The sequence below is a fragment of the Talpa occidentalis genome, unplaced genomic scaffold (genome assembly GCF_014898055.3).
Source record: "Talpa occidentalis isolate TD23 unplaced genomic scaffold, MPIMG_talOcc4v2.1 talOcc4.15, whole genome shotgun sequence".
Lineage (NCBI taxonomy): Eukaryota > Metazoa > Chordata > Mammalia > Eulipotyphla > Talpidae > Talpa > Talpa occidentalis.
Genome location: NW_023601543.1, coordinates 7,681,937 through 7,705,342, shown reverse-complemented (window position 1 = coordinate 7,705,342; position 23,406 = coordinate 7,681,937). Strand labels below are relative to the sequence as shown.

Below are 23,406 nucleotides of genomic sequence, written 5' to 3'. Positions count from 1 at the left end.
TGTTTAACACAAGTCTGTTAACGAGGCTTCTGATTACTCCTACCAGATGTGTGGATTGTTCCAGAAATCAATTACTCCATTCAACTGGGAACCTCCTGAGTTAATTTAACCACTTCTTTCTTTGTGTGTGTGCTGAAAGGACAGTTAAGAGGCAAGAAGTAGGCTGTCCAAAGCCTGCTACACTACAACAAAGAATCCCAACCAAGTGAAAATTGGACATTTTGAGGTTTTTTTCACATAAAATTAAAAGTTTCTGGTAAATTTGGCTCACTGATATAAATTTGAATTGCTGGCAACATAATTTTCTTTGATTTTTATATAGCATGAGAGAACGATCAGCTTAGAAAAAGATCAGCTTTGTTTTATTCAGCATTACAGTAAATACTTCTTTACTAATCAAGAAAAGGGAGAATTAGGATGGACTCCTACTGTTTCATGAATCAGTGTCTTTCTGGATCATGAGAACAGCCAATGAGTACAGTCTTTGTGTTGCCACAGATTATCAGTACAGTCTGGTACAAGCCTTCCACCCTTGGGCCTCACATCACTTGTAATAGATAAAGTTGTACCCAATTTCAATGAACCTTCCAGTTCTAAGTGTGTGCAGCTCTCTGAACCACCTTTGCCTTCGCTACTATATAAATTGCCATTTTGGGCGGCAGCTGGTGGAAGGCAAAAGCCATGCCCATTGGGAGGGTATTTCTTTGAACGTGCACCCACAGTGGAAGAGTGCCTTCGCGTCTAGAGCTCTGTGCTCTCTAGCACGGGGTACGGGGGTATCACGTAGGTGTAAAATGCACATCAACTCTCCAAGACTTGTTGTATAGCTCAGCTATTTGTATAATCTCTTCCCATGCATGTGGGCAGCGTGAACATAAAGGGTAGCTCTCCTTTACTTCCGTGTCCCTCAGAGGGCCTAGCCCAGTGCCTTGTGTAGAGGTGCCTGGCCGATGCCTAGGGTGCGTGAAGGACAGAATCCACGTGATTGTGTCAGTTTGTATAAACAACTCCATTTGTAAAATATTGATGACACATTGGCATATTTTAGATGTAGTTGATTATATGAAATTTGTTATAGAATGAGTTTACCTGTTACTTTTCCACTTTTTTTTCATGTGTTACTCTAGAAAATTGTAAATGCTATTCATGGCTTATATTCTGCTTCTATTGCATACAGTTACTTCCACTGCACACGATCTAAGTTCCTGTTTACTTAGAAACCTCCAAACTTGTGGTTCTTGGCCTTGAATTCATTTTAGAATCATGTGGGGATGTTTTAAAAAAATACTGCCCCCCTCCTTCCTATGATTGTGACTCAGTTGATATAACCCATAGTGACCTTTCTTCTATGCTCTGAATTTCATCCATAAGACCGTGGGGGTATGGGTGGTACGGTGATAAAGAAATAATAGAAACAAAAGAAGGGGTCAGACAAAACCAAACCAATAACCCTAGAAATCTAATTGTAGAACTGAGGCTATCAGAAGGGGAGGGGGTGAGTGAAGTGGGGAGCCCTACCTGACTTTAGAGGTGCTTCAAAGAGGTGTGTTATTGTGTTTGTGAATTGCCAAATTTGGTGCCACCTACAGTGGTGGCAGTACCTTGCCAAGACGATGGCGAGTTACTAAGAGAATGGTTTCACTAAATAATCTTACATTTTTACAGTATCTTGAGGTTTTACCAATCAATTGCCTAATATTTTTGATTAAATGCTACTTTCCCGAGTTAACGATTAAGTCAAGGTATCTCTGTTGCCCAAATTACTTTGGGTTGGCTTTGCACCTAGCTATGGAACGCTGTGCAAATAACCTCTCTAAACTCTACTTGTAAAATAGGACTCAGTAGTACCAGCCTCATGCTCTGGTTGTAAGGATTTAGTGAGTTACTCTCTCAGCTCCCGCACCTGGCACAGTATGCGTGGAACAGCAGCTGCGGAAAAGACTTGGGATGAAGACATGGATGAAAGCATGAGCAGCACTAATGCAGGGAAAGTACATGCTTCCAGAGATGTCTCCTCTCTAGATGAATCCGAAAATATCAGGGGTTAGTATGAGAGCTAATTGCCAAAGCCTAATTACTTCCTCTGTCAAATATTTAGACTCCGTGTATCTCCATTTCCCTGACGTCTTCAAACATCTAGAAATCAACACTCACACTGGCTGCAGAACAAACTTTCCATTTGCATTTTGTCTTAGTGAATCTAATTGTTCTCAAATATGAAAAATGACAAGTACAGGTAATTTGTAACAGAATGTAAGTTCTACTAAACAGGGAGCTATAAAAATGGACAAGCATGCGTTTAGGTTAATTAGGTTTGTAATTAGTAGCTATATATTATTGAAAAGTACGTTTCAGTACTTACGGAAAGTGTAGAACACTCTGAACTTTCCATATAACTTTTCTCCAACGTTTCTTTAGCTGTTTACAGCAAAATGGAGGGAGCTGGAGGGAATTATGAGCAAGACAGAATGACAAAGACAAATATTGGACTTTTACAGAGTGGATGAGTCAACAAAGTGAAATACGTACAAAAACTGGTGGACACTAATAAATGACATGAAGTTTCTGAGGTTAAGAGGGATGGAGAGGGTGAAAGGGTCAAAGGAGTACAAGGGATGGTGGTGGGAAAAGTAAATAAAAAAGAAAAAGAAAAAGTAACTGTAGACAATACACAGTGAAGTAGGTATGACCACATTCCAGTAACCGTACAGACAAAAACCAGGGCAAATGGACAACTCACAGCCCAGCTTTTTCTTTTTAAACACGACCTTAACAGGAGAGTGATATTAACTCAATAAAGCTATTACATAGATTTAGATTTTTGTCATGTAAGGTGAAGTTTGAAAAAAGAACAGCCTGCTTTTTTACTCAAGACAGATTTTCTGAAAGTCCATCTTCCTACTATAATCACTAAATCACATCTGAATGAAACTTTGGAAAGAGTAAAGTTGCAAACCTCCAGAGATAAGAGATAGTCACGGCTTCAGTAAATGTAAATGATGTGCTTCCAAGTCTGGTCAAGTGTAGACAGATTCAACTCTGCCATGATTCAGTGGAACCCTAATTTTATAGCCAAATCATCTGCCTGGATTAATTTTCTTTTTCATTTTATTTTTCTTAATGCCATGGATCATTTTCTTTTGAGACCTCCATCATAAGCACTGTAAGGAGTGGGGAAGGCAACGGAGAATGATAGGACTGCTCATGTGTCCCGTGACAGGGTGACAAAGAGGAACAAAGGTTCAAGGAGGGTAAGGAAGGCTGAAGGCACAGCTGGCGCATCAGGTAGTCAGTGAGCTGGGGACAGTCAGGTGGGGCTTTTGTGCAGATCATGTGTTTGGCAAACATAAGGAAATATGCATTTACAATGCCTTTACTTTATTTTAAATTTAGTTAACAACTTTAAAAATCAACATGATATTTTATAGCAATTAACTGTAATTACAAATCTTAAAAACATTTTTAGGATAATTGCATGCCTCATTGTTCCTTCATTTTTGTTTAATTTAAAAAAATTAATGGTGCCATTTTGGCAAGTACATAAGTGTTTTCAAAACTGATTATGAATACTGCATTACTAAAATTGGTTGCCATACATTTTCACAAACTTTCCCCCAATCTGAAAGTGTCTATAAATATTTGCAGAAACCTGTCTGTCTGCATGCCAAGGAAAAGTGACCCACCCAATGAATCCCTTGAAGGCTAGAGGAACATGGGCGCCCAGATTTTATCATGGTGATTATTTGATTATTTCGCCTCTTGGCAATAGGCTACCAAGAGAATTACTGACCCACTGGGCCTCGGCCTATTTGGATTACCGTGATTGGCTTTCTGTTATCAGGCTCCTCAGAATGCTTGGGGGAAATGAAAAAAAGTTAAAAACACTAGCTGTATAACTTACCAGGTTTAGATTATCTAAGGGTAGCTGAATGGGAGAAATACTTACCTCTTAGACTCAGATGCCATTGAATGACTCTCTGAAATTCAATGAACTGGCCCACATAGCATCTGCAATGCTGTTTGTGGTGGGGAGTAATGAAGTTAAACAGCACTGACGAGGAATTCCAGTAAGGGATATATTTGTACTGAGTTGTTAAGAGGAGCAGAAGGAAGGGGAGGATCCAGAAGCTGTGCGATCAAATTCCAACTCACGCTTATTAGCTACTCAACCTCTATGGTTTTCAGAGAGATAAGTTAGATGACGTGGGTAAAAGCATTGAGAATAATACTTGACACCTATTAAGTTCTCCACAAATGTTCTTTTTCTTTCTTTCCTTAAAACTTAGAGTTGTGTTAGTTGGGCCTCCCCGGTGGCGCAGCGGTTGAGCGCTGGGTTGCGAAGCTGCCCGCGGCCTCTGCGGCGCCGGTTCGATCCCCGGCTGCTCCCCGGCCACCGGAGGAGGATCCCACATGGTGCGCAGACCTCTCCTGCCGCCCGCTGCTCCCCTCAGCAGTGTACTTCAGTCCTTCTGCCTGCTCTGCTCCCCACTCTGGCTCTGGTGAATTCTCTCACCCTCCCACGCTTCTGACTGTACCCAGTGCTTGTATAAACAAAAACAAACAAACAAACAAATAAAATAAATAAATAAATTAAAAAAAAAAATTCCTTTAAAAAAAAAAAAAACAAAAAAACTTAGAGTTGTGTTAGTGTATAAAGAACACTGAGATATTTTCATGTTCACTTATCAATTGATGGCATAAGAATGACCCATATAATTTTTTAATGATCTTTTAAAAGCTTTCTACCATTGTACTATACTACAAACTTTTAAATTTATTTCTTACCATGTCAGGTGCTCAGATTTTTTTAATAATGGGAAAGAATACTAGGCTTGGGATACAGTTGCACTGGCAAATGAACACAAAGTTCATTTTTCTAGAACATGTTGCAGCTATTATATGAATCTGAAGAGAAGGTTTTCTTTATCAGTTTTTGTCACTTTGTCCTATTCTTTTGGAAGATGTTGACATTTGGTGTAAACAGTGCCCCACCGTTCACTAATTTCTACAGTGGCAAAGCACAGAATGAGCCACTGTGATGTCAGCACTGAAAGATAAATGCTGCTTGCTTGTGTTTGTAGGCGTGAGTGACAGGCCCCACACCTCACAGCCCTGCCATTACACACAGCTCCCTTCAGCCTGGATGGCTGGCTGATTCCCACCCAGCTAGGCCTTCTTTCATTTATTCTTTGGAACTACCTAGGGGTCCAGGCATTCATTATGATGAATCACTCAGGCAGAAAATATGATATTTGAGCACATTTACTGGACCAAGAATTCTGAGGTGATGGAACCTTGGAGATACCTAAGGCACAGCTCCAACCTTACGGTATTTATCGTCTGACAGGAGCTAAGACCTGACAGAAACTAAGAGTTACAGAGCACTTTAACACAAGATAAAAGCACAGAAGGGAATTATGGTGCTGTGGGATTGAGGCAATAGTACTTAAAAGTTAGGGCTCTGCCATCAGAATGCTTGGGTTTAAATACTGCCCCACCATTCACTAGGTGTGTGAACTTGAGCAAGTGTCTTAGCAATTCTGGGCCTTGGTTTTAACAGCTGTAAAATGGGATGACTACTACTATTCCCCATTGATACAATCCATGAGGACTGGTTTAGTTCATGTAGAGGGAGCTCCTCAAATATTGCCTAGCAAGGGGAAAGACTACATGTATCAGTCGTTGTTAGTAGCAGTAGTAGAAGTTACAATACTCCTTGTCATAGAAATTATAGCAAGTTTAGGGAATTCTTATGCTGTGGACTTATGGGGACATACTTAGGATGACCTTGCCTGCTTATGAAAACCACGTTGGAACATTGAACATATTTTAAAATAAAATATTGGACATATTTTAAAATGAGCAATACTATCCTTTTGGCATAAATGTGGAGGCCGGCCTTATATGAGTGGGGCCCCATAATAGCCACGTAAATAGGCAGGCCTCAGCCGCTACAGATGGCCCAACCAGAATGTGGTGTCCCAGACAATAGAGGCAACCAATAAGATAGATGTTCATCATGATGTCTAAGCTAAAGTTTCAGAGACCTCTTCCAGCTGGGATACCAATCACATCTCCGGCCAAGCGTGCAAACAGTAGGGATTAACTGTGCTGCACTTAAAGCGGTGCTGAAAGTCTAGCAGTAAGAGAAATTAATTTCCATGTCCCAGATGCCTTAGCTTACATGCCCCTACATCATGCAGAAATTTTAATATGAAGTGTTGCTATTTACAAGTAATAATAAATTATGCCCAGTAGGGGGCGTGTTTACAAGCAACAGGCACAGCCTTAGGACCATGTCCTGCAAAGCTGTGGAAGCTGTCTCCCACTGACCCTTGGACACACTTGGAAAGTACAGCTGCATTTAGCATGTGGCTCATGATTTAGTATATTCCCATTGTGCGCCCAACTATAGATTCAGCAGATGGATGTCATCGTAAAAGCGATGCATTCTTATGGGTTGCTGAAACCTTTGGTTCCCTTCATCTGGACCCTGGCCATCACTAAGCCCACAGGCTGCTGTTTCAAGACAGAAGCATTTCAGTACTGGAAGAGCCCACAAATCTCCCTTCTCGAGTGAGCTTTAGCCCAGGGAGCTCAAAGGTCTCTTTGCAGATAGACAACACACCCGTGGAAATTTTTGAGACACAGAGCAATTAAAATGGATCTCTTTTTGAGACTTCTGTGTCTCACGTTCTTAAAGCTCTGTGCAAACATTATTTTCGTAGGCCTAAAAGTAAGGGAATCACATTGCATTGGAAAAATTGTTATTATAGCTCTTAATCAGAAAAGGATTTAAAGGTGGCCAGTGCAGGTATTTGACCAATGATACAACAGCTCTCCAAGGATTAAGTGTGAAGTGTCTTCTGCCCAATTTATGTACCTTCCGTCAGAAAATGGATCTTAACTAATACCCTGTTTTTAATAAACATTCATTAAGCATTTACTCAGAAAAAAATTGTTTGCTTCCTTAGAATTTTTTTCTTGAGACAGGACATTTGGGACGACTCGTGTTTATTTAAAAAGACGATCAACATTAGTTCCCTAAAGTAAATGTATTTGTGGCAAACAGAGGCTGTCAGAGCCTCCCTACAGTGGAGCTAGAGATGTGGGAAGGAGGGGCCTATGTGCAGACGCCTTAGGTTCAGGAACAGAACAAAGAACTTGGGTTTGATCCCCCCTCTACCACTTGGAGTAAGTGTAAGTTCAGCCTCGGTTTCTTCATCTGCAAAAGAAGGCAAAGGGTTCTGCTGCTGACAGCATGGTCCTGAGGGAGGGCTAATTAAAACGCCACCGGGGGGAAAGGCTTTGTAAATGACAAAGTGCTGCTGAAAGGAAAGGAGTTAGTTACTAAAGTTGCCCGGCACATCCCTAGTTTACGGTGAGCTGCTCGATGGCAGGAAGGCAGGAGCCCACAGTGCGCTGCTACCTTTCCCCGCTAGGTGGCAGGCGAGGCGCCTGGTAAATGCCCACCGGGCCCGCGCTCTGAAAACCACAGTGGCGTCGTGGCTTGCGAGGCGGTGCAGCCGTGGGCAGAGGTGAATTAGGCACCGGGAAAATTCAAGACGGCCTGCATTGTGAAGACAAATGGCGTTCAAGTGCCACTGGCTGGCAGGTCACTACGATTTTAACGTTGTGTTTCCTTTTGACGCTGAGGAGAAGGTCAGCTAAACAAATAATTTGTGCAAATAAGGAAAACGTTTAGTGCAGAGTTAGCGCTAACGGACTTAACGGTTATTTACAAGAGCACTTTACAAGCGATGGTTTCATCTCGGTCAGGGGACTGCCCGCGGCCTCAGCCAAGGGCGGTAGTAAATATTCCGGCTTTGGGGATTGGTGCGTCTCAGCCGAACCACAGAAACTGGCCTTTGCTGCCTGCAAACAGGATGGCGGCGTTATAAGAAAACCTTATTTGGGGCCTCCCCGGTGGCGCCTCGGTTGAGCGCTGGGCTGCGAAGCTGCCTGCAGCCTCTGCGGCGCCAGTTCGATCCCCGGCTGCTCCCCGGCCACGGGAGGAGGGTCCCACATGGCGCGCAGACCTCTCCTGCCGCCCGCTGCTCCCCTCAGCAGTGCACTTCGGTCCTTCTGCCTGCTCTGCTCCCCGCTCTGGCTCTGGTGAATCCTCTCACCCTCCCGCGCTTCTGACTGTACCCAGTGCATGGATAAATAAATAAATAAATAAATTTAGAAGAAAAGAAAACCTTATTTATGGATGGAAACATAAAATTCCTTTTACGTTTTCCTTAGGATTCTTTTCAGTCTTTAAAAAATGTAAAAACTTTTCATGGTTTAAAAACCCTACGCGGAATGGCCACAGGCCTGATGTAGCCCCCAGTGAGTTTTCCAATCCCCGGATTGTCGTCCTCACCGTCCAACTGACAATATCAAGACTCTCCTCCTGCTTTCATTCTAAATATTTCACTGAATGTCGTATGTTTGTGTGAGAGCATCCTCGTGACATTTTTTGCTTGTCAATACAGACATGGGTGTTGTTTTGTGAGGCTAGAAACTAAACAATCCAAAGAGTCGTTGCGTCGTTGTCAGGAAAACAAAGGCATCGAGTCGCGCTTGAATTTCAAGTAGACAACGAATCATGCTTTGGTGTGTATGTGTCCATATTCCGCACAGCATCTAAAGGCTTCCTTCATCTGAGATTCGGTTTGCGCTGCCTGCCCTGTGCTGCCACTTGCTAACCCTGCCGTTCCTGCTTGTGCTCGTCACTCTTCAATTGCTGAGGCCTCACAAATAACCAGAGACCAGGGCACCAGGACTGCTCAGGTCGATAGTCCTCAGAGCTTGGGGGGGGGGGGGGACACAGGTTATCTCTGTGGTGGACAGCCGGGGGCACGAACAGAGGGTTTCATATGCATTTCCCGGCAGGAGGGCCTTGGTCCTGGGAGCACGCACTCTTCCCTGGAAAGCGTCTTCTGAGGCGAGATATGAACCCCGAAGCCACCCTTGCAGAGCGCTTGCAGAGCACCTCAGAAATGTCAGATCTTTTAAAGGGCGGTGTGGGCACGACAACGGCCAACTCAGACTGGTGTTCTGGGGGTGGCCGCCAGAAAGCCCACCTAGAAACACTTCCTTAGCCGCGGGTGGGGATTGCCAGCGCGCCCTGGTGGCAAGGGGCGAAGCTCCAGGAGGAGGGCGGTAGGGTGCGCGCTGCGGACTCGCTAAGTGTGTCTTCCCGCCGGAGGGGCCGCCGGCCAGGCCGATCGGAGGCCCCGGCGAGGTCCCCGGACGCCTCGGACCTTGAGCTGGGGAACCGAGTGTGTGGGCCTCGCGAGGAGCGGGTGGGGCGGGGGGCGGGGGCGGGCAGGGGAACGGAGGGCGTGTTCCGATGCCCACTCCCCAGCAGACGGGGAGAGCCTGCGCGCGGCCCCCTCCCTGGCCCAGCCCGGCACTCCGGCGCGCAGCGGGCGCACCCGCAGAGGGCAGCGCGGGCGCTGGGGAGTCGGCGCCCAGGGGCGCCCCCTGGGGGCCCGCCTCTCCCTGAGCAGCGGGCGCACACACGCGGCGCTCCAGGGCCCTGCCTCCCAGCCGGCGCCTCGCGAGGACCCGGCGCGTCCTGCCCCGGGGGAACCCATCGCGCCCCGGGGCCCGCGGGGAAGACGCGGTGCCGCAGCGCCTGGAAGCAGGTAAGCGGCAGCCTGGGGCTCCCCGCTGCGTCCCCTCGCGGCCTGCGCCAACGACCCGCGGGGCGCCCGCCCGAGCGCACCTCTAGGCAGCCCCCGCGGCGGCTCGGGCTCCCGCGCCTTCTCCAGGCGGCCTTCCACCCTTTCTCGAGCTTACCTCACGCCATTCCCCGGGGCCCCGGCCTGGCCCAGGCCACAGGGAGTGACGGGTCACCGCGGGCGCTCAGTGCGCACCGAGAAGTTGGGTGAGCACGACTCCGTGGTGAGGCAGCAGCCTTAAAATGCCAAGTGCATGCACAGAAGGCCATGAGGAGCCACGGGGAACATGTGAAGTGACTGTGCGCCCGGCCCCGACGTGCCGCTCCCCTCGGCATGCATTTTCGTGCTCTTGGAGTACATTTAACCGAGCAGGGGATTTCCGCTTCTTTCTATGGCATTACATGCCATTTTCCATGGAGTCTCAACCAAATTGCATTCCCACCAACAGGATTGGTGTCCCAGGATTCCTTTTTCTCCAGTCTTCGCCATTTGTTGTTTCGTCTGTCTCAGAGGGGTGAGATGCTGGCTCACTGTGAGGATGGGCATTTTCATGTGCCTGTACACCATCTGGATGTCCTACTGGGAGAAGTGTCTAGGTCTTTTGCCCATTTCTTTTTTTTTTTTGACTGCATTGTTGGCTTTTTGTTCCTGAGATGTATGAGGTCATGACCCTGGTAAGCAGGTTTATTTACTTGAGTCAGTAAGGTGAGCCCTGGGGAGTCACAAGGCATTACCCCCTCCCCGTCCCCAGCAGGAGCAAGGCTTCCCCTTTGAAGCACTAAGTGAGGGTGGCGGGGTGGGCAAGCTGGTCCTCAGCTAGGTCAGAGCATGTCCCAGGGGCCAGGGAGGCGCCTGCGCACTGGCCCAGCAGGCCTGCACATAGGAGCTTGTTAAAACTGGCTGCAGGGCTTCTCCTCGAGGTGGGATTGCAGCGTGATCATGGGGGGTTGGGCCTCAGGGAGCTCTTCCTGCAGCAGGAGCTGGCTGGCTGGATCTGGTTCCCGGTGGGTACATTTGTAGCAAGTTCTGGAACACCAAGAACTTCTGCAGAGGTGGTTTATTGGGTGGGGGGGATTCTTTGAACTTTTGACCTGCCTGCTCCCTGGTTATGCATTTTTTAAACGTTTGGGCGGTAAATCCTTGCAAAACTAAACAAGCGGGACTACATCAAACTCAAAAGCTTCTGTATCTCAAAAGAAAGCACCACAAAAACAGGCAGCCTACAGCCTGGGAGAAGGTACCTGCTGGCACCAAGTCGCCAAGGGGTTAATTTGCAAACTGTATGAAGAACTCAAGCACCTTTAATGAGGATCCCAGGCAGTCTTCCTGCGCAGCTCCCCTACCTTACCTCATTTAACGCCCAGCAGGCGGCCAGACGACTTTGCTAGGCAAAAGGACTTTCGAATGTCATTATCCCCTGGAATCATTTTATATTTTGCTTTTGTATTGTTTGCTGCCCTTCTGGTAAAGAAAGGGGTCAAACGGCCCCCACCCCAGGTTTGGAAGACGGTGCCCATGTACTTCTTTCAAGTTGGGGTGTGACCAGCCACTGGATCTCTGATAGCTGATTTCCTTAAAAGATTTTCTAAATGTCTTAGGCAGGCTAGTGAAAATGAGGTAATGAGGAAAAACAAATGGGAAGGGGAGATCAGGAAACTTCTTCACATTTGTTTGCCTTTTATTTATAAAAAATTGGAGGTGGGAGACGCTTTGGGCTTGGTCAGTCTCCCAAAAGGTGAGGGAGAAAGGAAATCTGTTGGCGTCCGTGGCCATTACTGGCCTGCTAAGACGAATTTGCTTTCCATGGGGGCCTATTAAGTCTTCATTCCGCCGAGCTTGAAAGGGGAGGAAACTGGGAGGTGCAGGTGTTGCGGGGCTGAGCTAGCGGGCGCGGGCCCTACAACCTGGGCCTTGCGTTCTCTTCCCGCCGGCTTTTAGCTGCTTCACGCTGTAGCCAGCAGAGGGCACGGTTGCCACGCACGCCATTTTGACACCTGAGGGGAGACTTTTCAGAGCTGAAAAACAAATACTTCAATCCAGTAAGAAATACACACGATTTCCACGAAACTTTAATGTGAAAAATAGATTATTATTAGGAACTTATGGTTGTCTATTTGATTAATGGCCCATCGAACCATAGACGGAAAGTGAAAAGATTTCGTAACTGCCTTTGTTATCCAAAGATGAAAATAGTAATGGTAAAATAACAGTGTGATAATAAATATCAGCATGATAGCCCTAAATCGTTTGGGATACACCTAGGACTTTTTCTCCTAGGAATGTGTATGCCCAGACCTGGTAACAGGGATGAATGTGTCCGATTTTATCCTAGATGTTTGCATTTGTTACTCATTGTAACATACACCCTTTCTTAATATCAAGACAAGTACACGTAACTCCGTCCCGCCAGAGGCTTCTAGCATCTGACATCCTCAGTGATTTGCCTCAATAGATTTTTTTTCAATTTTGTTTTCCACTATCCACTTGAAACTTTCTCTGTTTCAGCCTCATTTTATCTAACCCCCACATTTACCCAGCCCTCTCCTGCCTCCACCTCTGCCCCCACCTCCTTGTCCTTGCCTCTTTCCTGCACACTGAAAATCCTACCCATTCTTCAAGGTCCGATTCAAATGCTGACCCTTTTGTGTGTGTGGCCTGCAGTTCTTATTTCCCCGACTATAAGCATTTTTGCAGTAAAATGAGAACGTGTTCTGTTCCAGATGCCATCAAGGCTTTCACAAACAATTACAAGTATAGGAAAAGTGATTGTGTTAATGGAAAACACATAATGAAACTTGGGAACGCAGATGGCCCCACAGTGAAATGTCTTAAAGGGTGTCATCAGAGCTCACCTGGGAGAGAGGATATCCAGAATGCTGATCAAGAGTGCTTCTGTGCCAGTCAGAGGAAGCAGGGAAAACTTCCTGTAAGAGGTGGTCCTGAGGTTAATAAAATCTGGATGAATCAAATAGCCCCTTACATTGCTGACATTTAGGTTCCAGGGGCTGAGGGGAAGAGGTAGAGAAAGGTAAGGCAAGGAAAGTCAGCGAGCACATCCTACAGAAGGAAGTTGGATTTGATTCAGTAAGTCATGGGGGACTCATGGGAGCACTGGAAAGTGGGGAAGCATTAAATCAGGTCCTAGTGGAAAGGTTGCTCTGCAGGTGGTGTGGTTAATGGGCTTGAACGTGAGGAAGCTGACTTTAGGAAGCCACACCATTGTTCAGATGAGTAATGAGAGGGGCCTGAACAGAGTAGACAGTAGGAGTGGACAGTCTGCAGCTCTTAGGGAGCGTGTGACTTTCCAATTTACGTGGTATAGTGTTTCTCTCCCCTAGAAAACTATAAGTTTCTTTTTAAAAACTTTATTTATATTTTACATCATTGTTCACTTCTGTACAGTGTATGTTTTCTCCTCTCAGGTGTAGTCATCGTAAAATTCCCACCACCAAGTCACCTGTAAACTGGCACCATAGTCCCGTGTACTCCTCCCTCCCCTGTTTTGATCCCTCTTCTTCCCCCTCCCCTGAAGAATATCTCTGATTTACACTTGCCTCTTAATTTTATTCATTTATCATTTTTTTCCTGATCCCTTATTTGGTTCTCCTATATTCCTGCTATAAGTGAAACCATACGATATTTTTCTTTTTCTTTCTGGCTGATTTCACTGAGCATGATCCCTTCCAGCTCCATCCATGTGGCTGCAAATGGCATGAGTTTATCTTTTTTGATTGTTGAATAGTATTCCGTTGTGTATAAGCCACATCTTCTTGATCCAGTCATCTGTTTTTGGACATTTGGGTTACTTCCATATCATACCTATTGTAAATAGTGCTGCAGTAAACATAGGGGTGCGTTAATGTTTTTGGGTCCTTTGAGTAGATTCCTAGAAGTGGAATTGCTGGGCCATATGGTAGCTCCATTTTTAGTAGTTTGAGGAACCGCCACACAGCTCTCCATGGTGGTTGGCCCAGGAAAACTAAGTTTCTTGAGATCAGGGTGTATGCTCAATGTTTTTATTCCCTAGACCACATGGCCTCATACCTGGGAAGCTCTCTGTCAGGAAGAATGAATGTCAGGAATTTTGGAGCTTGAGAGTTTCCTTTTGAAATGTTACCTTAATCCTCTTTGACCTCAGAAGTCACTTGAATGATATCTTTGTTTATCCTATAAGTTAATGTGTTGTTGAGTAGTTTATATATTTTGAAAAAGAAGTGGCATGTCTTACGGAAAGCCACCTTTGGTTACTATTTCTGGATATTATACTTGAATACGTTCAAAAATTCTGATGGTCTGTGTTTTTTGAGCATGTCACCGGAGCGTGCATGAGTTTGTAGAATTTTGAAGGGGTAAATGATAACTCCACGCAGTGTGTATAAAAGCAAACCCCGGGCTTCCCCTGGTGGCGCAGCGGTTGAGTGCTGGGCTGCAAAGCTCCTCGGCAGTGCCGGTTCGATCTCTGGCCACGGGGCAAGGGTCCCACATGGCGCGCAGACCTTTCCTACCGCCCGCTGCTCCCCTCAGCAGTGTACTTCGGTCCTTCTGCCTGCTCTGCTTCCCGCTCTGGCTCTGGTGAATTCTCTCACCCTCCCGTGCTTCTGACTGTACCCAGTGCTTGTATAAATAAATAAATAAATCTTAAAAAAAAAAACTTAAAAAAAAAGCAAACCCCTTAAGACTAAATGTCCTTTCCTAATAGAAATTGCTGTGGCATTTTTGCTCTCACATGGGCAGCATTTAGAAAAATTCATTGTTCCTCTTGGTTGAAATGATGACAGAAAAAATATCCCGAGGTCCCCATGCCTTTGGTGCTCTTGAGAAGCATGCACGCATTGCGCAGCCAGCCAGGCCTCGCTTCTCCTTCCTTACAGGAAAGGAAGAACCCACCACACTCTCAACCCTGCAGATAAACAGCAAAGGTACTTTGGAACAGAGCCTGTAGGAGAGATACACTTGATGACACCATTATTTATTATAATTTAAATTTTTTTGGATAGCATCCCGACAGCTTCCTATCTCTGTATGGCTTGCCGACTGAAAGGTATTACAGGAAATTTCTTTTCAAGATTTTATTCTTCACACTAACTTGGGTCCCGCAAGTGACATCCTTCACAAGGTCAGAGAACAGGATGATACTCTGAGCCCAAGTGAATTTTATGGGTAGAAGTACATTCGATCGTTTGAAAGTTGGTTGAATGATGTTTCACCGCTGGATGCAGGTGAGCAGCTGTAAAGGCAGGAACTGGACCACAGGGCAGGTGTTCTGATCCCATGCAGACCGGGTAAAGGAGGAGCCAGAGTCCTCAGTAGTTTTGCAGGTTTTTTATTTGGGGTTCACCAGGCATATGGCAGGCAGGGGTGCTGGCTGGGGGGCTGGAAGGCTGACAGGCCTCCCAGCCCCCAGCAAGTCTTCACTCTATCTGGGCTCTCTGGAGTTCGTTCTGCTGCTTCTCGGCTTCGCTTTCGGCTTCGGCTTCAGCTTCGGCTTCGGCTTCGGCTTCTACTGCTGCTTCTGCTTCTGCTTCTGCTGCTTCTGCTGCTGGCGTCCCCGTGACGCCGCCCTTAAAAAAAAGCACAGTCTTAGCTCAGCTGAATCCCATCTACCTATGCCCACACCCTATTCCAGGTGCCCGCCATCAGGCATGCATTCAGGACAAGGATCCATCATCTATCCTGATGGCAGAAGGGCAGAAAAGCCTGATATTTTCTTTACCCTACAGCAGCTAAGTCGTCATTCTTCCTGTCCAGGCTTGTTAGTGTTTCATGCTGTTGACAGTTTGTGCATTTCCTCAATCTCCATCCCTTGTATGGTATGGAAAAGTATTATTAGTATTATGAAAGTGAAATGTCCCCAGTTGGTTCCAGTATAATTGCTATAAATCTTAGGTTCAAATTTGGTAGAGAAAAAGAAGACTCTCAAATCGAGGTTCTTACCTTGGAAATTGATATTGGGATTGAGGCTTTGTAATGCCTCAGTTAACTTAAAATGAGAAAAGGATGTCATTTTATGTGATTTTCCTCCAATGATCAGCTCTTAAGTTCTTGTGTTTAACCAGAAAAGTCACGATGCATATGTGGTAGTGCCTAAAATGTAGCCACAAAACAGGAGACCGTTACCCGTTACTTTACGCATACATGTGCACACACACACAAATTTATTCATATGGATTTAGTAATTGTCAACACTTTCCCATAAAGCAGATGACTGGATTGTGTGTATACTTGCTTCCGTTCTCACCTTCCAAAGGTGACTAGCTATTGGCTTATTATCAGTTTCCCTATTTACCTAATAGTCAATAGTAATCACCTAAACCCGTCTTAACAGCCAGCTCATACTCAGATTTCTCCAGGTGTGCCCAAACTGTATTTATTAACAATCAAGGAAACCATTCTCAGCAGATCATAGACCTGAGAATTTTTTTTTTTTTTATTGAATCTTTTGTATGTTTTTTATTTCATTGACTCATGGTCATACATTGTATGTCTAATTCTGTATATTTATATGTCATTTCTTTTTTTTTTTTTTATAAATTTTATTGTTACATTCCCCATACAATTGCCGCCCCCCATTCTGACCCCAATCCCTCCCCTCCAGCCCCCGCCCCCCTAAAAGTGTCTCTGGTTCATAGTTTTTTGTTGATTTTGATTTTCACTTTCTTATAGTTTTTCATTTTCCTGGTCCATTATTTAAGTTTTCTAGATTCCTGCTATGAGTGAGACCATCCGGTATTTTTCTTTTTCTTTTTGGCTTATTTCGCTGAGCATGATCCCTTCCAGCGCCATCCATGTTGCAGCAAATTGCATGTGTTTATCTTTTTTGAATGCTGAGTAATAGTCCATGGTGTATATGTACCACATCTTCTTGATCCAGTCATCTATTTTGGGCATTTGGGTTGTTTCCAAAGCTTAGCTATTGTAAACAGTGCTGCTATAAACATAGGGGTGCAGGTGTTCTTTGGAATTGATGTTTCTGTGTCCTTTGGGTAAATACCTAGGAGTGGAATTGCTGGGTCATATGGAAGCTCTATGTTTAGTAGGTCCAGAAATCTCCACACAGCTTTCCACAGTGGTTGGACCAGTTTGCACTCCCACCAACAGTGCAGAAGAGTTCCTTTTTCTCCACACCCTCGCCAACATTTGTTGTTGCTAGTTTTTTTAATATGTGCCATTCTCACTGGTGTAAGATGGTATCTCATGGTAGTTTTGATTTGCATTTCCCTGATGACAAGTGATGTTGAACATTTTTTCATATGCCTGTTGGCCATTTGCATTTCCTCTTCAGAGAAGTTTCTTTTAAGCTCTTCTGCCCATTTTTTGACTGGATTATTTTCTTTGTTGTTGTTGAGTCTCATCAGCTCTTTGCAGATTTTTGTGATCAGTCCTTTATCATTAGTGTTGGGTGCAAAAATGTTCTCCCAGTTGGTGGGGTTTCTCTTTGTTTTTGTTATTGTCTCTTTTGCTGTGCAAAAGCTCTTTAATTTGATATAGTCCCAGCTGTTTATCTTTGCCTTCACTATCACTGCTTTGGGTGATGTGTCTGTAAAGATGTCTTTGATGTGCAAATCACGTAGTGTTTCGCCTATATTTCCTTCTATATATTTTATGGTTTCAGTAGACCTGAGAATTTGCTCCTGTCACTCAGTTGACCTAAGTTAGGAGTAGAGTACAGTGCTCAAGCCAGAAGCTGCATAGTAATTATTTATTTATTTGGAAACTTTCCACTTCTCAAGATGTACTCTCCTCAGGAGAAATTGAGGGATGAACTTGAGCCCCCAGTTTGGCCATGTGACCACCAGAACCCCGAGATCCTCATTAGAACAGACTAGAAACACCACCGGCCACCCTTGGAGGTAGATAGTTATTCCAACACCATTTATGAAGTTATCTGTTCTTTCCTAAATACCTTCAGATAATACCTCATAACTCTAAAAATGCTGAAAGAAAATATGTGGGCTTATTTTTACTATCTTCCAGGGAGGAAGGCTTTTCAAAGTGAACATCAAACACTTAACTACAAAAATAGTTGAAATGTCTTTATGACAAAAGATAAAATAAATAAAATTAAACAGTTAACAACAGGCTTGGAGAAAATTGTTTGCAGCAAAGAATTAAAATGTTCTCTAATATGAAAAAAGTGCCTAGAAATCAGTAAGAAAAAATGAAAAAGTGGGAAAAAGACATGCTCAGACAATTTAAAGATGAAGAAATAGAAATGGCTTACCATATGGAAAGATGATTAAAGAAATGAAAAAGAAAATAAAAATGAGGTACCTTGTTATTCACCTTCTGCTTGGCGCAAATTACCGTGTTGGTAATACTTCCTGTCGGGGAACATATGGAAAGAAGGGATTCGCACCCACTGTTAGTGAGTATGCAAATTGTTATAGCCTGGGTAAGGGTAATTTGGCATAAATTATTATTATTATTCCAAATTTCTGTTCTCTTCATTGGCTTATAAGCTGCTTATGACTGCATTTCGTGTTTTTATGTCTGCTTTCTCCTAGATGTTGAAGTTATGCTTCTCATCTCAGCCTGACCTTGACACCTGAGTGCTGTGACCCCTTCAAAATTGCAACAACAACAAAACAAAACCAAAAAGAAAGTCCTGGCAATTCGTTCTCATACAAAACAAAATTTGAGTTTGCCTCATCTGCACCTTGGAGAGTTTCACAACAATATGCAGAGTCAGGTCACCCTCATGCTGTCTTGCTCTCCCATGTGACAGGATCACCCCTGGGGGTGCTGCCTTCTCCCCTTTTTGTTCTGCCTGCTTCCCTCTGCAACCGTCTATCACACATGTGTCATCATACAAAGGCTGCTTTGCTCTTTTTATTTGTCCTGCCAGTGTTTTTGCTTACATTACATCACACCATTGTGTACCCTTCAGTGATAGAAAACTTTCAATAATTTTAAATTTGGTAAGAATGGCATCCCAGGAGAAAAGCAAACAGGTGGATGATAGCAGTGCAAGAGTGAAGAGGGTAAGAAAGGTGATGTCTATCGCCAACAAAATGAGAGTTCTCGAAATGCTGGACACTGGTGAAACCAATAGCTCCGTAGGGCGTTTTTTTGGTGTCAATGAATCTACAATTCGTACGATAAAGAAAAATGAGAAAGCAATTCGAGCCAGTGCCTCGAGGGGTACACCAGAGTCCTTGAAAAAATCATACTTTACCCGAAATGCCACCTTAGAAAACATGGAAAGAGAATTGCATCTGTGGCTTCTAAATCAGAGAAGTCTGAATAACCCTCTCTCTGTATGCGTCATCCGCCAGCGAGCATCAGAAAACTGCCAGTTTCAATTTCGATCTGGACCAAAACTTCTCACGTTCATTGCAAGTAATGGGTGGTTGGATAGATTTAAGAAACGCTATGGTCTGTATGAAAAGAAGTGGCTGGCAGATGAAGCAGATCGCGAAGCTGCGGCAAAGTACCCTGAATACCTGAAGCAGGTGATAGAGGAGAATGGCTACGCGCCCCAACAGGTCTTCAATGCTGACGAGATGGTATTCTTCTGGAAGCGCATGCCCACTCGCACCTCTATTGCCAAGGAAGAGAAAAACAGCAAAGGTTTCAAGCCTGGAAAAGACAAGCTCAAAGTCCTGCTTTGTTCGAATGCTTCTGGTGACTTTCTGATTAAACCCATGTTGCTTCACAGACACGGGAATCCTTGTCCTCTTAAAAGACAATGCCAGAAACACGTTTCCGTCTTCATGAGGGGAAACAATAAAATATGGATCACCGAGAAACTCTTTTTGGACTGGTTTTTGAAGTGTTTTGTTCCGCAGGTTAAAGTATATTTAAAAGAAAAAAACCTGGAGTTCAAAGTGTTGCTGATCCTGGACACGGCTCCCACTGACAAAAGCACCATAGTCCGTGCTAATCCGCACGTTAAGGTCATTTCCATCCCCCCCAATACAACCTCACTCCTTCAACCCATGCATCTGGGCGTGCTCAAAATGTTAATGATTTACTACACTCGACATGTTTTTGACTACATTGCAGGTCTTATGAAAGAGACTCCAGAACTTACAGTGAAAGAAGCTTGGCAAAAGTTCTCCGTCTGCGATGCTTTAACCATAGTCGACGAATCAGCGAGAGAAATAAAACAGTCGACCCTGAATGGTGCCTGGTGGAAACTTTGGTGTGAGGTTGTAACTGATTCCCAGAGTGTCATTCCGGTGGTAGAAGAAATTGAGAATGTGGTAGCATCCGCAAAACGTTTAGGTGGTGAAGGATTTGAAGACATCGAGTCCAGTGACATTGCTGAGCTCTTGGATTCCCATCCTCAGAAGGTAGCTGAGAAATATTTCAAAGAATTGGTCACAGCAAAAGTTGATAAAAAAGCTCAGCATAGGTTAGTATCTGAAACACTAAACATGTCAAAGCTCCCACCCCACCAACCACATTGCTGTGAGGATTCAGAGGACAAAGATGATTCCAAGGAATATTTACCTCCGCACAGGCAAGGCTTACATGATTACCCCCAGCCCTATAAAATAGTAACAAGAAACCTTAGAGCCAAGGCCAGTAAGTCTTTCCTCTCTGCTTGCTTCAACAGGGAAGAAGAAGCTGGGCCAGCAGACAGTGAGGTCCGAACCCATGCCACTAAGGACTCGCCGGAAGACCACGCACCGGCAGCCCCTCCGAGTGATCCCAACTCCGGCACCCTGGCTGATGCTTGTGAGGCTGGAAATGGAGCAGAAGACTGAGCTCGCTTGTCTTCAGACAAAATCCACTTTCTCCATTCTGTCCTTTACCACTGTTGATGCGTGATTGTCTTCTCATTAAGATCAGAGAGTAATAGAAAGTAATTACCCGATGAGCACTATTGCTATTGTAAAATACCATCCAGATTCACTTGGGGTTTTATTTCAGTAAACAGACCAATTTTCTGGGCTTTCATAATAGTTCCTTCCCTGCCCCAGTTCTTCCTCAAGCCTCATCAGTTCCCCAACACAGATTCCTCTACATGAGGATTTCGGGAACTCGACAACCCAGGGAGAGGGTGCTCTACTTGTTTTGACAATTTGATTTTGTGTTCTCTTTTCTGAGATCTATTTTAAATTTTCATTTACATGTTTCAGTCTGACTTTCCATTCCAACAGGGAGAATCAAAACCTTTTCCTTTTCACTTGTATAAGTTCATTTGTTTGACAGCCATGGTGTAAGGGAGCTCTTGGTGGCTCTGGAAAGGCAGCACATATTTACTTTGTTACCTAATCAAGGCAGAGAAACTGCTAGTTTATTTCTAGAGCTTTCTTTTCTCATCTCTGGTCTTCTCAGTGATTTGAAAAGTTGAATATCTTACAGGAAAGAGACGGGGACATTTCCTCCTCCTAAGGGTGGTGAAAATACAGTGATTCCTTGCTTTCCCCAGCCTGGAGTTGTGAATAATAAGCTACCTGTAGCTTGAGTTTGAAGTGCTCAGAGATAGGAAAAAAATAAGGTGGTTAAAAGGGCTTGCTTGCATAGTTAAATGGGGGTGCCAGATGTTCCCTGAGAAGTTTGAAGATTGGAAAACCCAGCGTAAAGGACTGTAGCTCTAGAAACTTACCAGTGCCATAGCAGCTCACGCTCCCCCTGATCCTGTGTTTCGCAGTGCTGACTGCCCAGCAAACCTTGCTGGGGAGCTCTGAAAAATACAGATTTTGAGACCTGTCCATAGACACCATGAATCAAGGATGGGGCACCATCTTTGTGTTTTGAAAGCTCCTTAATTGATTTTGTTCCTACACCTATGATTGCAAGCTACTGTTCTAGACAGTTATAATAGACAATATAATACACATGGTAGTGGACCCAGGAATTAGGAAACCTTGATTCTAAGTTTCTGCTCTTCCGCCAATTCAGTAGATGACCTTATTAGATCACTACTCTTCCTTTCCTGTCAAAGGAGAGTAGGTCCTTCTATCTTTGACATTGTCACTTTGAGAGAAAGATACATCAACCTCACTGGTTGACTTTGAGAGTACCTAACTCCTTCCTAGAGACCAAGGTAAGTAGCACGCCTCTGTATGCTGTTGCTGTTGTTTTGAAAATGGTGTTTGTAGTTCAATGTGTACCTTGGTTTAGTCCCTCCCAGAAGAGAGAGTTGGGCATAGATGCCATATAAAAGTTTGAGGGTTGAGGTGGGGGGGCAAGCATAGCATCAGTGTCCTAAAAGGGTGATAGGGATACCACCTGAGTTTCTTTGTATAATTGTTTTTTCTCAAGTTACATTGTATGGGGAGAATCATAATTCATAGTTATTGTGGGTAAAATGCGTTACCATTTTGTTGACTGTTTCCGTAAGTCAGAGCAGAGGACTCTGGTTACTGTTTCAACTTTCCATGGGTAAACAGTATATTCTTACCCATTTCTAGAGGTAAATATTTGGAAGTTAGTGATCTTTGACCAGTATAATCAGTGGTCCAATATGCCTTTAAAGAATGTGCTTTTCTGATAATTTTACCACTCATTGAGATTACTGTTTTGGCATTTTGTTCTCTTTCTTCGCCCAGAGTTAGGTAAATCAAATTTTAACTTGAATACATTAACCAGGAACTCCTAAAACATAATACAATTGTGGTAGGAATGCCAACATTTTGGTTTGATCGATGGAAACATATGTATAGGCCCAGGGTCATTTGAAATAAAATATTGGGATAAACATAATTCTTGTTTTAAGGTAAGATCTAGTTAAAGTGACGAAGGAATATCATCAATGAGGGTGAAGGGTAGAACATTTTGATGTGCTTGAGTTTAACAAGTCAGCAGAATTTACTGGAGGATGTACAAGTGTGGTACTGGTTAACTGGTAGAAATAGAAGTTAACACTGCTGTGTAAATGGGTACTTCTTTTTTTTTTTTAAGAATAACTCCCAAATTTGAAAAGCTGAAGTTTTTCGAGTATGTTTTATGCACAGTTTGAGTGGAAATAATCTTTCTGTTGTCAAATGGTTCAGGTAAAATCTTGTGGTCAGTATTATAAAGTACGTGGAAAGTTCCTTCTTTCCAGTCATAATTTAACCACAGTCAAAAAATGAAAAAGGGCAGCTCAGGTTGCTGAAATTTGTTGAAAATATTAGAAAACTGGTATATTTTAAAAGAAACTTTGTTTAAAATCTTTCAAGTTCAAAATGCAGAGAAGGTTCTCAACTACACATTTGAGTTCTGTGGCTACCACCACATGGCAGCTAATAAGGGGCTCTGGTATGTTTAGTCAGAACGATCTTGTGGACCATGCTTGTGCTGTGAAATCCATCAATTGCTGAATTTTAAAAAATATTCCTTCTTAACAGTTTTTGATGTCAGTGTGTTGTGGTTGTTTTAAGAATTCAGAAATAAATGTTGTGTGCTATGAACAGACTATATATATGTTTTGGGGAATCATAAAATAAAAAAAAGAAAAAGTGCATTTCATTAACACAAATAAATACTGAGAAATTAAACATGAATCGATGTGCTTGAGACATTGCTTTTTTGCAGTGTCTTCTGGCATAAAACCACACACACCGAAAGATACAATGAACCCACCTAGAATTGGCTCTTGATTAATTGGCGGTGGTACGATGAGCACCGTAATGAGAACTTTGCCATTGGTTTCTTCTTTGTCCTGGGCTAGGGACTCCCTCCTTTTGGGTGAGTGATATTTTGTCTCAGCAGGATAACCCCTGAGCTATTGGGGTTGAAAGAAGTCAGCATGTAACCTGGATTTTGGAATCCTGTCTCTGTCAGATATCAGCTTTGT

General features: G+C 44.0%; 1 protein-coding gene across 1 annotated transcript; it reads left to right on the top strand.

Annotated features, from left to right (window-relative positions):
• Window positions 1-9,590: 9,590 nt before the first annotated feature.
• On the top strand, window positions 9,591-23,117 carry LOC119246505 (tigger transposable element-derived protein 1-like). The gene is made up of 3 exons (XM_037512874.2): window positions 9,591-9,638; window positions 18,179-20,139; window positions 20,236-23,117. The coding sequence occupies exons 2-3, from the start codon at window positions 18,599-18,601 to the stop codon at window positions 20,384-20,386; spliced, it is 1,692 nt and encodes a 563-aa protein (XP_037368771.1). The 5' UTR covers window positions 9,591-9,638; window positions 18,179-18,598; the 3' UTR covers window positions 20,387-23,117.
• The last annotated feature ends 289 nt before the right edge of the window (window positions 23,118-23,406 follow it).